The sequence below is a fragment of the Mastigoproctus giganteus genome, chromosome 9, assembly GCF_048544385.1.
Source record: "Mastigoproctus giganteus isolate SK-2022 chromosome 9, ASM4854438v1, whole genome shotgun sequence".
NCBI lineage: Eukaryota > Metazoa > Arthropoda > Arachnida > Uropygi > Thelyphonidae > Mastigoproctus > Mastigoproctus giganteus.
The window spans coordinates 135,589,346-135,606,716 of record NC_143583.1 but is presented as its reverse complement, the minus strand read 5'-3'; the positions used below and the strand labels follow the sequence as shown (position 1 = coordinate 135,606,716).

The window sequence follows — 17,371 nt, the reverse complement described above, 5'->3', positions numbered from 1 at the left end:
AATAAACATTACCTAAAAGCTAAGTTCAGGAGTCAAGCTCAATTTATCTTGATTCTGGCAAGGGTGAATCACAAAGTGTTACCAGCTGCAGCTTCATTGAAAATTAACAGTGTTAGGCTTGTGCTGCATTTGAACATTTCTAGGCATTAAACTAAACTTTAATGTAATTTCATGTCAGCAGGAACCTCCAAGGGCTTGCTCAGATAGTAAGGTACAAGATGTTTGTACAAGATGTAAGGTACAAAATGGCACATATAAAGAATAAAGAATTACATATTTTGAAAGTTCTCTAACGAAATGAGAAATTTTTAATCAACTTTTCTTATCTTATCCCACTTACAGCCAACTTACAGTACCGTGGTTATATAGGTTTTTTATCATCAACAGCAGATTGATTTTGCTATCCACAACCATCTGACTACTTGCCTATAGATGTAATCTATCAAAATCTAGTAAGACAAACTCCAACAGCTACAGCCTCATTTTATGCAGAATTTTGCCTACTCAATCAGCAACTATCGAAATGGAGAAGACATACTTCTGAATGCACTTAAATGTCATACATCTGCATTTTTTAAGATTCTTAGCAAAGCTTATTATCTTAGTACTCACATCTATATCTGTATTGGTTAGGGTTAGATTTACATAAAGGAGAGTAAAAGTTCCCAATTATATTAACAGATTAATTAATTTAAAAACATGTCTCTAGGAAGAGGAAGTGCACCACGTTTTCCTGGTTGTCATTTATAAAATTATGAAGAAGATTCGCGTGTTTGAAAAACCCAAGAGCTGGACGAGAAGCTTTCGATGTCGTCGTCGTCACCAACTGACGACGCAAAGTAGACAGTCAGCAAATAAAATTAATGATAAAATGGTGTTTGTAGTCAAAGGTGTAATGAGAATTTTAATGAGCAGAGAGAACTGATAAAATTAAAACACAAAAGCAAGTTTAAAAAATTGTTTAAAAAACTTCATATTCCTTCTGCAATATGCATATCTCCCCCAATTCATAAAACAAAAAGTGCAAGTAGCCAGGCACACCAAACAAGGAACAACATAAGTTTTAAGATTTTGTACAAGACCATAATTTTTTTTTTTTTTTTTTTTTTTTTTTTTTAAAAAAGGATCAAAACATCAATAATGTTCATTATTGAAACCTCAGGTGTTTAGAATATTATAAAATGGCAATAGTAAGAGATAAAAAACTGCAGAATAAATATTATTCAATCTGAACTGAGTTTCAGAATATGCAACTGTTTACCATTTTAAATTATTGAGTAAACATTTGGTACCTCATTATCTGAAAGAGTCCAGAGGCTCAGAATCACTCAAGAATCTATTTTATTATCTATATATATGGTGAATGAATGAAAAAACAGCAGCTGTAACATAATTGGTAATGATATTTTTTCTTTACCTTTGCATGCCACCAACAGTATGCAAACAAGTTTGAGAAATGCTGTTCTAAGAAAAGTGCACACGCACACACACAGAGACAAACAAACACATGCTTGCACAACTTTCTATGAAAAATCATTTTTATACATGGCTTATGTGTACAGCCATATATATCACTATGCTAGAACATGGTTTAACACATGCTATAAACAGCGTGGTTTTTGGTTTGAGCTTACCATAACAACTATATAAACTTAAAACAGAAAATATAATATACCCTATTTACAATATACTCTAAATATCATCAAGAGTAAAATAATACCATTAATAACTTGGGCTTTATATTTCTTATTTCAGCATTTTTTGAGTTACTGTCTACCCATACATGCTTTTTATCTCCTTCCAACTGTACAGTCAAATCAGTCATATCTTAATATAATGTAAAGGCAAGAACACTATCCCATCTGGATAGTATCACTCTCCTTACTACTAAGAGCTTTTCAAGCATGTTGTGAATGGCACCCCAAAAAACTATGCCATGAAGTCCATACTATCAGGAGAAAAAGGGTCATGAGCTGACAACATTGGATCACCAGTAACAGGATGCTCGTCCTCCATCATAATTTCATCTAACTGACCAAAGGGAAGTGCAGGACTTGCACTAGGAACTGAGCTAAGTCCAGAACTGGGGCTTGGAGAAGGAGTTGTTTGAGGTTCTTGTTTCACATCTAAAAACTGAAAGGCACTATTGTACTGAGAAAGGTTACTAGCTGAAGGAACACTAGTAGTACTACTATTATTACTGTTATTTGTAGTCGGTACTGCAGAAAGTCCTTCTTGATTGACGGTTAAAACATTTGGAGAAAAGGGAGAATTTACACTAGAAATAGTAGTAGACGGGGCACTACTAAACATTATATTGTGGTGTGCTGCTTCATTCTTTATAAGAGCCTGAAGATCATTTTCGCTAGATGGATGCCACGTGGACTGTGAAAGTGTAATACCATTTGCCTCAAGCATAAGTTCCAATTCCTAAAAATTAATAACATTTTGAATGACTAACTTTTTAATATAAAAATTACTTATAAATTTAAAATATTAAAACTAAAGATTAAGAATTAAAATTAAATATCATATATAATTTATAACAACAGATTTTTTTTTGGGGGGGGGGAATGCTATGAAATTTTCCCTCTATTATTCCTCAGAATTAAGTTCAAGGGGAGCAATTGTGCAGTCAGAAATACAACCTCTCTTGGTTTGTGCCATTTGAGAGCACATAAAAATAATTTATTAACTGTATACAAATATAAAGCTGAGCCTAAATAAGTATCTTCTTCAGTGTGCAGTCTCTTTGCAGAGGTTGGCTGCCATCTTTGCAATGGGTGAATGTGAGGTAGAAGTCCTGAACAAACCCTCATTAATCTGATCATACCACTCTGAGGTTTGCCAACCAAGATTTCCTTCCTTTCCTTCGACTTCTTTTTCCATTTACCTTGCCCTGGATTATCAATTGCAACATCTTATATTTGTCATTCCTCATCATATGTCCTAAATATTCTAGTTTCCTCTCCTTAATGGTGTTAGTTATTTCTGTCTATTTCTTCATCCATCTCATGATCTCATCATTCTTTATCTTATCAGTCCATGACACTTTTAACATTTGTCTGTTACACCATATCTCAAAAGCATTTAACTTATTCTGGGTCTTCTTTGTCAGTGTCCAGGCCTCAGCTCCATAAAGGAGGGTTTGGTTTGGTTTGGTTTTTTTTTTTTAAGGAGCATTAGCAACTAAGGCCATATTGCTCCAGGTCATGCGGTGGTCATTCCCTGACCTTTCCGCATCCTCCGCATTTGGTGGTGACGGGCTCGAACCCCGGTTTAATCAAGAAGCATGTGCTACGCACTGTTGCTCCTTCCCACCTGGCTACGGAGACGCCCCATAAAGGAGGGCAGAAAAGACAAAAGATCTCAGTATTCTTAGTATTATTTTAAATTTTTCATGTGGAATAAATTTCAACAATTTTCTAAAATTTAAAATTGAAAACAAACAATAAGAGTTTTAGTTAAAAGATCTTTACTTAACTGTAAAACCAAAGTACCATCAGTACTTCAGATAATGGGTAGTGAGGCAATCTAGACTGGTCAATGAAATCATCACTTTCATTTAACTTCTGCTGGTTTTTTTTTGTTTTTTTTTTTAACATTGTAAATTGTATCAGTGGTGGTGGCAATGATGTAAGGAAGCAAGCTTATTCAGCATCAACCAAAAAACAATCTCACATCCCTTATATCTGGGTGGCACTATGCCTCCAATATCCTTACAATATTCATTTTTAAGATTTAACCAAATTTGTTTTACTGTACTCCTAGCTTTAGTTCTTATTTTTCATTTGTTTGAATGTCCAAAAGCTATAGTTTAATATATATACAGCCATTGCTACAGGCAATTTTGGCAGGAACTTCATAAATCTAACAGTTTAAAAGTTACATTTAGGTGTAAAAATGAACAGCACTGTATGAAAGTATAATGTTGTAGGTGGATAATTAATACTATAAGTATGTTATAAATAATACATATATTGTTATAATATCTGTAAATAGTATAGTATTTTATTATTGTCATTAATTATATAAGTGTTATTGTGGTAGTAGTATAGTACTGCGGTATAGTGTTGTAGGTTTAATCTAATTTTTGAACTGAAGTTACACCTTGGACTATATCAGCAAAGCACATGTCCTAGAGCAGTGAAAATGTCTTGGCTTAGGGGAGTGCTTGGCAAAGATAATTTTTCTCCCGCAAATTAAGGCTTTACTGCTTGCAATGTGTGTAGTACATGTATGTAGAACTGACTATAGCTGGAATTGAACATTCTGGAGAGTAGGCACCTGCAAGGTAATCTGATTGTATAATGCCTTGAATGGTTTGAGCAGGCTCAATGCTGACAGGATTCTTCCTCTTGCTCAGATTACAAACCCGAGGGGGCATAAATTCAAATTGTGGAAAGACAGTTGTAGAATAGATGTGCAGAAATTTGCCTTTAACCAGCAGGTAGTTGATTGCTGGAACAAACTTCCAGCTGTCATTGTGGAAGTTGATAGTTTAAATAAATTCAGGGAAGAACTGGACAAACTTTTAAAGCGAATGGATGGGTGAAATTAGGATATTATTTGTTTATTTTTATTTTTATTTTTTTTTTTTTTGCTGATGCTGTATAAACTTGCTTGCATCATATGCCTCTACGATTGCTACTAATGCAAACTGAGCAGAAATTTAAGATTTTGATGAAAAAATCCCAATACTAGAGCCTGCCCTAATGCATCTAGCTGCATGGGGAGATCACCACAAATGTCAGGGAAAGGGGAATATTTTGTGCAGTAAAGAAAGGTTTAACAGGACTGGGAAATGACTGCCAGGATCAAAAGAGTGATATTGTGTGGAACAATTATCTTTTAAGGACACAAAAATGTCATGCACACGTAGGTACTGATGATAATTATGTATAGGCAATCAGAAAGAGATGCATTACTTAAAAGAAAAGATATGAGGCGATGTTAAGAAAAAGGCAAGCATTGTTGCTGAATTTGAAAGTATCTGGAATTTTGATAAGGGAAAACAAGAGGCAGTTCACAATCCGAGCTTTATCAATCATTTGGGCCTCAGAAAGATTGTGAATGGCTCATGGGCAAAAAATTTTTCACAGCATGGCCTGTGGTTGTTAACAGAAGGAAATGTTTTTATAGAGCTGGGATACACTTGAATAGGAGTGCAAGAATATTTGCTGGTGCTATCGAAGAAATGTGAGATGGTTTGGAAAACTGCTAGTCAGGGCAGTAGGTGGGACAACACACAGACTAACAGTTAAATGACAGTCATGAGCAGAAGTAGAAGCAATTCTTGCATTGCTTCTACTGTGATATGCTGTAGGAAAAAGAATGGAGGGGAATGTTACAAGGAATGCATGGAGGGTGGGTTGTTACAGGGTTCTGCTAGATGCTCTTATATAGGCTGCATTAGAATTATTATAAACACAAACAGGCACACATTTACTTGCTTATACATTAATGACAGGAGCACAGTAAATAAAGCTGACGAATTTGATGAAATACTGGTTTAAGCCATCAAATGCTGATATTATACGAATACGAGAAACACAATATCATACTGATACTGAGGAAGCAGAATTTCAATACACCAGTACAATGTACGGAAAGGACAGGCATGGGGGCAAGGGGTTGTCTTTTGGTTAACAAGCACAGATTCTAAAATAGTAAAGACATGTGAGTGTTATATATTTAGTCAGTCTGGAAAGCAAACAGCGCATGAGCATGTGTTACAAGCCAAATGACAATGATAATTATAATGGACAACCAAACAGATAAACAATGTGAGACAGCAAATCATTATCACATTGGATTTTAACTTTAGAGATAAAGTAGACTTATGATTATCAGGGGTGGGTGAGAAAAAATTTTTCAGGATAATCAAAACCCCAGATAATCTGCAAAATGAAAGAAACTTGTAAATGTGACAATAACAATTTATCTGCATATATGTTGTATTCATATTTATAAAAGTATATTACCACGTAGGAAAATTTGACACAAAATATAATATGTACATATTACTTTGTAAAAAATCAAAGCAATGACGTGTAGTTTTTCAGTTGGTTTCCTTCCCATGAATGGAACTACATTAATATTGAAATGTCACTTCGCCTAAAGCAGCATCTCCTTGTTACCACATGTAGCAGAGGAGAATATTAAATTTAATACTTTAGCACCTTTTTCATGTCTATTCACAAGATGAAGTTTTACAAAATGTAAACAAACAATACTTGTAATAGATTCTGCAAATTTATTTTGTTATCTAACTTAGAACTCACGTGCACACACAATTCTCTTGATCTTTTCGTTGCCAACAACCTTTCAAACTACAGACTCAAAGTTAGTAATCCTCTAGGCACCTCAGATCACAACTTGATCTCTTCCTCAACAGAATATCTCTCTCTCTCTCTCTCTCTCTCTCTCTCTCTCTCTCTCTCTCTCTCTCTCTCTCTCTCTCTCTCTCACAGCCAATACTCAGCCACAAATCATTTGCCATTAAAACAACTTGAAAAGGGTTGATCTGTGCAATTCCTATTCCTCTTTTCTTTGGCTGAATTACATTTTAATTCTTCAAATCCCAATGTTTGCTTAGATTGTGTCAGTGAACTTATTCTTTGAGGGATGAAATCTTTTATTCTGCATCCCACCTTAAAATCTCATCCTTAGACCTTAGACTCTTGATCTTTCCTCACCAAAAACCCAAAGTACACAGTCAATGTTAGTGTTCCTCTAGGCACCTTTGCTTTCCAAAAAATGTGCTAAGACTGTTCAAGATAAGAAAGTATCATACTACAAATGGCTTGTATCCAAATCTCAACTTTTCTGCCTAAACTAAAGCCTGCAACAATTGTAAAACAGTTATTATCCAAACTCGATTTTGAACAGTCTTAGAGTAGTAATCTTAATTCTTGTCCAAATGGTACTCAAGCATTCTGTTCTCTTCCAAAATGCTAATAGCTGCAACGTCTGTCCATCAGATATGGCCGTCAGGTATGCAAACCATCATGTTATAACAGAAGTGATTCTATTGCATCCTGAATACATGCAAATTTCTCCTTATGCTGTACTTACTTAAAGGTATATACACGTTCAAGACTTCTGTGACCACAACTTTAAAGGAATAATTCTAATGTATTTTCACTCTCTCAGCTATCTTCTCAGTTAATAGACATCATATAGCACCTTAAGCTGTCTACTATTATAATTTCCTTGCCTGAAATTAAAACTCATTCCTTTGTCTTTTAAAACTACTACCTCTCTCCTCATCATCCAACTTAGAACTCCAATATCACTTCCTCCTTTCTTTTGTTGTCAAGTCCTATATCACCTGGTTCGTGGGATGATCAGGTCTAGAATTTTCTTCCCCCAATTACTTTCCTTAACATGCTGATACAAATAACAGTCATCTGGATGATTTAAAAATTTTGTACTCTATGGTAAGTTTCTCTGCCACTTGCTCCAATCAATAAGGCCCTTACATTTTGCTAGCCCATTCCACTTGCATGTAGAGGCTCTCATCATAATCCTCAAAATCTTTCAGTCTGTAGATTATTCCTACTCTCATTATATGTTGTTTGTTTCCAACTATCTCATACCACACAGACTCTACTATATACTACTCTATACTAGCATGCATAACTTTTCATGCTTAGTCTGCTTTGATAAGATTCAAGACTCCCACCATTCCTTCTGTCTTCTTTGTCTTCCCTAAATACATTATACATGCCATTAGTGAAACTTATCATTCCCCATTGCATCATCGGATTCGCTAGCCCTATTATATCGGTATTAGTTGTCCCAACTAGGAGTTCAAATTCACTGCTTTTATTTGACAACTCTTCTGACATTACTGTAAACACGTTTAAGACTAAGTGTTCTCATACAGTTTTTTACCCTGACATACCTCTTAAAGCGTGAGCATTGGCTTCCCACTTATTCAAAATGCTCCTTCCCTCAGAACATACTGCCAATATTGGCAAATGTGACAACAAATAAGAATGCATGAGATGTGTGCAAGCATTACTTTGGCCCATATCATCAGATAAATATGTATCTATATTATGCCTCTCTCCCTAAATAGCAGTTTCCCTGAACTCTTAATTAATTCTTGACAAGGTGACGTTCTGCTACCTAAGTACTGTGATATCCTAACATTCAAATAAAAATAAAAAATCAAGTAAAGTGACACTCACTTCTAGTAGTGTAAATGTATGAATCCCTGTTCCAAGAGACATACCCTTACACCCACAAAGGGTTGGTAGATGTCCCAGGTTGCTATTTTTATTTCATTCATTGTGGTTTATCCATAATAAATGAAATGATATAAAAACAAGGAACTCACAAAAATTACTTCTCCGGAGAACCTCAGCCCATGTGAATTTAAAAATGATCAAGTGCTGTCCAGCCAAATAATCTTATATAACTAGATACAGTATAGAAAGTAACAAACAAACTAAACTCAGAAAGTGTTGCATGTTTGCTGCACTAAATTTTTCAAAAAAATTATTATTTTTTTCTCGTACAATAGTGTTGGATACATAACCATATGTCTTTGTAACAAAGTTGATTTTTATATCGACATAACACAGTCTAGGGTATTTTCTTTTGGACCCATCCCCATTCTGCTCCACTTTCCTTTTCAGTTTGATTGTTCATAAACACTCCTCATTATATTTTGTTTTAACTTAACTTATTCTGTCATTTGGTTTACCTTAATGAATTGATTATACTTGACTATTTATTTATGTTAATTCTGATTATTATGATTTTTTACAAGTTAGTGTGCATATTTGCATTTAGTTTAGACCTGTCGACTAGTAGGGGTGAATGTATAAATTCACATTTCATTTAATTTGTTTCATAGCATTTGTTATATTTATATTTCTGAGTTAAATTTTCTATACTGTATCTGGAACATATAGAGACATCTATTAACATTTTGCAAGACAGTGGTGAACAATCAAAATACAATCAATTCTTTTGGAATTCACAACAGCTGAAGAAGTGGATCTTGTGAATTTCCTATACTTTATTTCATTTACTGTGGATGTAACACTCTCCCATTGGTGGGTGTAACAGTTCACCTCCTGGGCCATGGAGTCATGCAATTACACTACTCGACTTGACAGTCACTTTACTTTGTTTTTTATTTTATGATTTTATTTTAATTTGACTGTTAGGTATCTTGGTATTATGTAGCAGAATCACATTGTGCCAAGTATAATTCAATTGTTGCATTAGTTTCATAGTACAGCCAGGCCTTGCATAATGCAAGTTCGATTAACGCGATTTTCAGTTAACGCTATTTGAAAATTATACCACTTTTCACTTTACACGATGCAAATTTCCAGTTAACGCGATCTTTTTTTTTTTTTTTTTTTTTTATGTGATAGTTTAAAAAAGATTTGAATTGTGCGTTAAGCTTACCGCGAGTCGTACGGCCAATAAACAAATTTTTGCCTGCTGCCGCCTCAGCGTGTTCCATCAACCATCGGAAGAAGACGTGTTACTTGTTTGTCTCCTGCTAATAAACTCAATGTACACTTGCATAAAAATTCAAGTTTTTAAATGAGCTAGATGAAAATGTTACCGCGAAGGAGATAACGGTAAAAGAATTAGATGAAATCTTTCGTATCGCAGAGAACCTCAAACAAAAGGTTTGAGGTTTTCTGCGATATTTATTTCGCCAGGGGCCAGAGAAGATTGTTGTTGGCCATCGGAAATTCATTGATGAAAAGAGAAAGTCAACACTGTTCAAATATTTCCGCAACAGTCATTTTTTCATTGTGTATTTTATGTCAGAGGTTCCCAAACTTTCTCGGTTCACGGCACCCTTAGTGTCAGTAATTTTTTCAAGGCGCATCCAGACCAAAAGAAATACCTAACAGTTCCGTTTAGTAGTTAGGTCCAAACAACTTAATAAGAAATGCTGAAACTGAACTACCTCGAGCTAGCAGTTTGTGCGGTGTCCGACAGATGCCGAGTATCACTGTGTTTCCCTCGAAAATTTAAAATATTCCGTGCACAGTTTGGGAACCGCTGTTTTATGCAATAAACATTTAATTCCATAATTATTTTCATTATCTTTTACATTGTATACGGTTAAAAAGTTATTTAAAAGGTATTTTTAAAATTCTTTATGGACATTCCAGTAGGTCAAGGACCAATTATAATTTTTCCTATTGATTATTATATTCTATTAACGTGTTTCCGTTTTGCGCGATGCACTCGTGGGATGAATTAATCGCGTTAATCGAGGCCAGCCTGTATAAAACTTCTGATCAATAAACAATTCTTACCTGACAAATTGTGCTTGGTGATTAGAAGTTGTTGTTGTAAGAAAAATACGGTAAAAGAATAAAAGAAATAAAAATAACTGAAATATATCAGCCTGGAATTTAGATTGTCGTAAATTATACTAATTACATATTAATAAAACTGTAGTATGGAGGAAGGAGAAATATAAAAAATTAATACAATAATCAACATAAAATATATAATTAAATAAAATGGCTAATTCATTTATGAATTATAAAATCAATAAAAATGGTTTATGCTACTGAGAAAATAAGTGTTACGATTATCAAATACTGTATATAACGGCAATTTAAAAAAAAACAATATTATGAAAAAATTATTCATGTATGAACATGTCACTAAAAATGGATTTCTTAAATTCTGATCACTTAAATTTCTTAAAAATCTTTCAAACTGATACATCTTTTGAGGTTTTAACTATGTTCATCTATTATGACATGGTATTTACTAGAAAAATTCTGAGTAGGATGCCCAAATCATACAGTAAAAACTCTTGATTTTATGATCCTAATTTAATTTTTTGCAATTTTGTACATTTTTATCAGATCCAACAAAAATCTCATTAAAATGTTAAATTTGACTTAAAATTAGTTCTGTGCTTGTTCTTTATGAACTTTATTTGATCAAAATTATTTTACCTATGGGCCCAAACAAATCTGTTTTGTCACATGTTAACACCTACAAAAAAAAGTGTTGACCTAAAAGTATGTTCCAAATAGTACCCAAGCTGCAAAAGCCAGAATCAGTCCATTCAATGAAGTAAAAACAGGAGTTTATCCATAAAATAACTAGGATATCTTAAAATTAAAACCAATATCAGAAGCAAGTGAAAACCACAAAACGTTGGTTGTCCATAAAGATATGCCTATGATTTCAGTAATCAATCAAAGAAAGTAACAGTTAACATACCATTCATGTTTCTTTTTCTTTCTTTTTTTAGTTTTTACCAATTGTATCTACAATCAGAAAGATTCGATCTTGTTGCACAAGTGTTTTGTCAGAAAATCGCAAATTTTTTTATTCTTCACAAATTTGTTTGATATCTGGGAAACTGAAAAATAACATTACAGACTACTGAAATGAATTTAACTCTATATCAGTATGTGCACATATATATCTCCATTCTAAAATAAACACTGTTTCCTGATCCTTTCTGGGACTTTTTTGCACTGATATTACTTAAGTGTCTATTAGATGTGTGTTGGTTGTTTCAATATACTATCAATAAAGTCCTTTTTTTGGCATTTATTAATTTCCCAGTCATATTTTTGGGTTACAATAAAGTTAGTTAACTTATGTACAATATCAGAAAAAGAGTAATTGTTTCAGATTATAATATGAGAGGTTTTACATGAGGTTGTAATGAACTGTATGTGGAAAGCATATTCTTTAGTGTTAAACAATTTAAATATAACAGGATTTATCTACATATGAATGGTTTAACTGTCAATGATTCTACTTGGGTTGCTAAAAAACTGAATAAATATTTTGAATCTATATTCACATATAAAGAATTTTTTTAAGGATGGGGGATGTTATAAATGTATCAAACTCTAACAGGGAGCTAAATATTGCAGAAGCTAAACAAAAAAAAAAAAAAAAAAGCATCTCTGGATAGGTCCTATCTAATTATATTAAGGGAGGCAGTAAAAGTGATAAGCAAACCTTTAACCATAATTATGAGAATATCCTTGGGTTCTAGGGAGGTTACTGTGGAATGTAGATATCTAAATGTATCCCCAATTCACAAAGGGAGATCAAAGGGTGACATGAGTAATTTAAGACCTGTTTAGCTTGACTTCTGTTCCAGGGAAAATTAGTGAGTTACCAATTAAAGAAGTAATGTGACCTTGTCTGACCAATTATATTGGATACAATGGTGAAGTAACAGAGAAACTGGATGCATAAAATAATTTTGCCATCATATACAGCAGACTCTCGATTTACCGCAATCGGATTAACTAGGACACTTCAAGATTCCAAATTAAAAAAATAATAAAATAAATCAACCAGAAATAAAATTCAAGTAATAACTATAATAGTTATAAACAGATATTTTGCAAGTCGTAAATAACAGACAATAAGCGGCGTTATAAGTTGTCATTGGGAGATTAGTGTGCCTATTGTCTTGCAACCCCCGCTGTCTTCACGCCTGCTGCTCAAAAAAAATAAATAAATAAAAATAAGGACCAAATGTTTAGTTTGTTTTAGTGCATTGTGTCAATTGTTCCGTCGCATTGCAAAAGGACAAATTTTGTTTTGTTAATTATGTCAGACTTTTTTTTATAGTAATTTTTTTTTTTTTTTTTTTTAGAAATCGCTAAAAAAGATGGGTAAGTGCAAAAGAGTTGCGCTTTCAGTTAAACAAAAACTTGAAATTATTCAAAAGTTTGAAAACGGTGTATCTGTTAAATCTCTAATGAACCATAATAATGTTGGTGACCAAACCACACGCAACATTGTAAAAAAATAGAGGGAAGCTATTAGATTTAAAATCAACATCATTAAAAACTAAATGCATGTCCAATATGCACTACTCACGTATTGGACATGCGAGTAGTGCATGGCAAGTTTTTCGGTTTTTATCTATCGTCATACTTTTTACGTAGGTTGCTGAACATTTTTTTATGCAGTTAAGTCCCTGACTTATATAGCTTCGGACTTATGTTATGTTATTTATATTTTTTTTATATATGACAATATTTCAATGAAAGGGACACACATTTCACCATATTAACGTAAAAACACACAGAATTTCAGCTATCGGTATTACTACAAATGCCAATAAGATCGAGTTTACTACCCTTTTATAATGAATTGCACTAACAAAAAAGCTCAATAAACTGGAAAGTGCAAATTGCTTTTATTGTTTTATGGTAGTGATCTCCAGAAATGTGCTTCAGTAAAATGTAAGCTCACGTAGGGTTATAAGTGAGTTTTCTCCCTGTGAAGTTCTTTTCAGAAAATTTAATTTTGACTGTTATCATGGTGCCGACTAAGAGAATAAGTGGCAGCAGTACTAGTAAATCTGCCAAGAAAAGAAAAGTGATTGAGTTGGAACAGAAAATTAAAATAATAAGGATATATGAAAATGGCCAAACATTAACAAGTATCGTGTGGAATTCAGATTTGTCAGTGGCGACGGTGAACACAATAAAGGAGAAAGACATAATACGAGAAGCTGTGAAGCAATCGACACCAATGAAGTCAACTATAATAAGGATACTAAATACAAATTGGTTTTTACAGTACAATAACATGTTTTTTTTTTTTTTCCCCTTCCTTTTATGTTTTCTTTTCTTATGTGCCACTCTGGTTACTTCACCTCTGTCCCCAGATAAAGTTTTTAATTGAAATAATTAAAAATATATAACTATTTTTCTTCTGAGGATATTATGTGGTTTTTGTAATTTTGGCATATCAGGGATATATTAGCAATATTTTATTAGTCATTCCTGAGTTACGTAAAACTCTACTTATGTACTTATGTAAGAGGTCCTGGAACGTATCTCTTATGTATGTCAGGGACTTCTGCATTTTTGGATTAACCGGGAAATTGGTTTTACCATCTATCCCAGAAAATCGAGAGTCTACTATACTTTGATTTCAGAAAAACATTTGTACACTGTTCCACATAAAAGACTACTATACAAATTGCAATAGTGTCGTATTGGGGACAAGTTACAGCTACAGATGAAGGGATGATTGAGTAGGAGAAAACAAAAAGTGGTTATAAATCAACATTGCTCTTCTTGGACTACTGTTATTGCTGGAGTTCCTCAGGGTTCAATACTGAGCCCACTGTTATTTTCTATAATTACAGATGATACAAAGGTTGGCAGGGTGGTTACTGAGAGTAATCAGGATATGCTACTGCAACAAGATCTAGAAAAATTAGAAAGATGGGCTGAGTAATGGTGATTGATGTTTAACATTGACAAATGCAAGGTACTGCATATGGATAGCAGTAATCCCAGAATAACTACCTACTGACTGCGCAATTACCCCTAGGCCTCCACTACCACACTCAGGGTTATGTTTGTTTGTTATTTGGTTTTTAGGAGCATTAGCAACTAAGGCCATATTGCTCCGGGGATATGCGGTGGTCATTCCCTGACCTTTCCGCATCATCCGTATTTGATGGTGACGGGCTCGAACCCCGGTCTAAATCAAGAAGCGTATGCTACGCACTGCTGCTCCTTCCCACCTGGCTACGGAGGCGCCACACTCAGGGTAGTGGAGGCCTAGGGGTAATTGTGCAGTCAGATGAAGGTCTCTGAGCAGTGCAGACAGGTAACCAGAACAGCTCATGGGATTTTCTCAATGATATACAGGAATTTTGTTAGCAGGAATACAAAGGGGTTGTTGTTGTTATTTGGATTTTAGGAGCATTAGCAACTAAGGCCATATTGCTCCGGGGATATGCGGTGGTCATTCCCTGACCTTTCTGCATCCTCCATATTTGGTGGTCATGTGTTTGAACCCCAGTCTAATCAAGAAGCGTGTGCCACGCACTGCTGCTCCTACCCACCTGGCTACGGAGGGGTGATTATCCCATTGTACAAGGCATTTGTCAAGCTACACGTTGAGTACTGGTAGCCTCATTTCAGGAAGGATGTCGAGCTGCTGGAATGAGTACAGAGAAGGGCAACAAGATTGGTGAGGGGAACAAAGGGAAGGCTTTAGTTCTGCAAATTGTAGTATCTGGAGACTAAGCAACTGTGATCTGAACTGATTCAGGTGTTTAAGGCTTTGAATGGACTGAGCAAGCTCAGTGTTCATGGGATTCTTCACCTTTCTCAGACTGCACACATGAGGGGGCATAAATTCAAATTGAGGAAAGAGTTGTAGAATAGATGTGTGAAAGTTTGCCTTCAACCAACAGGTGATTGATTGTTGGAACAAACTTCCATCTGGTGTTGTAGAAGTGAGCAGTTTGAATTGATCAATATGATTTTATCTATACTGGAAAAATCTTATTGATAAAACCGGTTTCTGAGCTTGGATTTAATAAACGAATATATGAAGTTCGGAACCATTCTGACAAATTTACTTAAGAAGCTTTCCACCGAAAAGAAAAATCTGAACTATGTCACACAAGTACAAACCACAATGCAACAAAATTGAATGAAAGGCACAAAAAAGTATCAATCAAATGCCATACAACCAAAATCTCAGAACTGCATGTCTCAATAAGTTTGTAACTTGGTGACCAACTTTTGGCAGTGACCAAGAGTCAGTTACCACAGGGATCCTGGAGAGAGAGAAAAGTGTCTTCAAGAACAGCTATTATACAGTAATAGTCACATAATCAGGTAAAAATACTAGTGTCCATCTTGCTTATTAGCATTAAATTCACGTAATGCCAATTTCCAAAAGCATCCAATATCAATCAACCTCACGACTATAATACTGGATAGTATACTGATAATTAAACTGTGAAAATTAAAAGTTTTTAAATTTCTGTCTCTGATTACCTTTATCTCTATGCTAAACTAATTATAAACAACATCTTTTAACTATTACCAGGGCACCAAAGCAGAATAAATTGAAAAACTACAAGAGATGATAAATTATACATCAACTCTCCAATTAATGACCATAAGATAACAAAGCTCCATAAGATAAACAGTATAATGTTTTCATAGATAAAGAATTTTCAAATATATATGCACCTAACACTTGGTTAATGTATTCTTCGAAAACCATATGTAAAATGAATATATGCTAACTGAACATTAATTTTCCATATAAACTCATGCAACTCACCAAGATACATTCTCAAAGATTTGTGAATGATTTGACTTTTTTTAAATGAAATATGAATAAATATGTACATACCTGATAAACCAATCCTGTATAAAAAATTTGTTCAGAGAAAGCAGCCAAGTTGTCTTCTTTTCATCATAAAGAATCTTATATACCTCTTATAGCAAACAAGAGAAATAATAGCAAAAGTCTCTGACAACATTACTGCTTCTCTCAACATTAGAAATTGAATGCTCTATCACTGCTATTGTCTCTTAGCCTTTTGAGATTCAGTCTTTTTGAATGGGTACTGGAGATTTTGTCATCAATATCATACCTTTCTTCAATTTGCATTTGTGCCTGCAATTCAATCAAATTGTTGGTCGTGAGATTTTCCCCATGAGACTCCAGCAACTCATATCTTTAGTATCAACTTCTAGGTTAAGGTGTTTTGTCATGTATGAAATTTCCTTCATGACATTTTCTTTTGTAAATATTCATAATCATGGACAAACTGCATGCAAAAAACTCCTCCAATCCTTTGTAGTGGATTGCTTGATACTGAATAAGAAACAAATTATAAAATGTACTCCAGGTAATTAATTTTCAGGTTATCACAAAGGACAGATATAAAACTTTCTCTATGACATTTTCTTGTTTTTTGGAAATCTTGGTGGGACATTATTCTTTAATAATACTATAACTGCAGTCTTGTCACATTCCTTCAATCAATTGTATTCATTCCATAAAATAATGCTTTCTTTAGTTATCCATACTAAGAGTCCTTTGTACTGTACCTTTAACATTCCAAACCTTGCAAAACCACAGTGGTCATAAAAAAAGAACTGTAAATTTAACTTCACAAACACTAGGTTGACTTATAAAACACTAGTCACCAAGCTAGGTTTCTTAGTCACTATCAACTGCAACAGCAACATTCTTTGAGCTCCACTCAAAATGAATATCTCACTATTGCTAATTATTGTTAATTTAAAATTCCTTATGTTTTACACTAAATTTCTAAACCTTAACTTAGAGCAATATATATATATATATATATATATATATATATATATATATATATATTACTCTAAGTTAAGGTTAAGAAATTTAATGTAAAACATAAGGAATTTTAAATTATTTAAACAAATTTTTAAAAAAATCAGGTTAAGCATATAAACTGTACAGTAATAATTTTCCATGAATTACTATTTAACATTAAAAGTAAGTGGAAGTTTCATGATAAAATATTTTTCACCTCATCTCTCCCTTCTGGGCCCCATGCAGACAAAGATAACAT

The 17,371-nt window shown here is 33.8% G+C and overlaps 1 protein-coding gene across 1 annotated transcript in view; it reads right to left on the bottom strand.

Moving 5' to 3' along the window:
* Positions 1–1,350: 1,350 nt before the first annotated feature.
* The window catches only part of LOC150080760 (microphthalmia-associated transcription factor-like), a 129,663-nt gene continuing 113,642 nt past the window's right edge, over positions 1,351–17,371 (bottom strand). Inside the window, exon 8 of the mRNA XM_090381032.1 lies at positions 1,351–2,430. Within this exon, the coding sequence (XP_090237158.1) occupies positions 1,930–2,430 (501 nt within the window). The 3' untranslated portion in view covers positions 1,351–1,929. The remainder of the gene's footprint in view (positions 2,431–17,371) is intronic.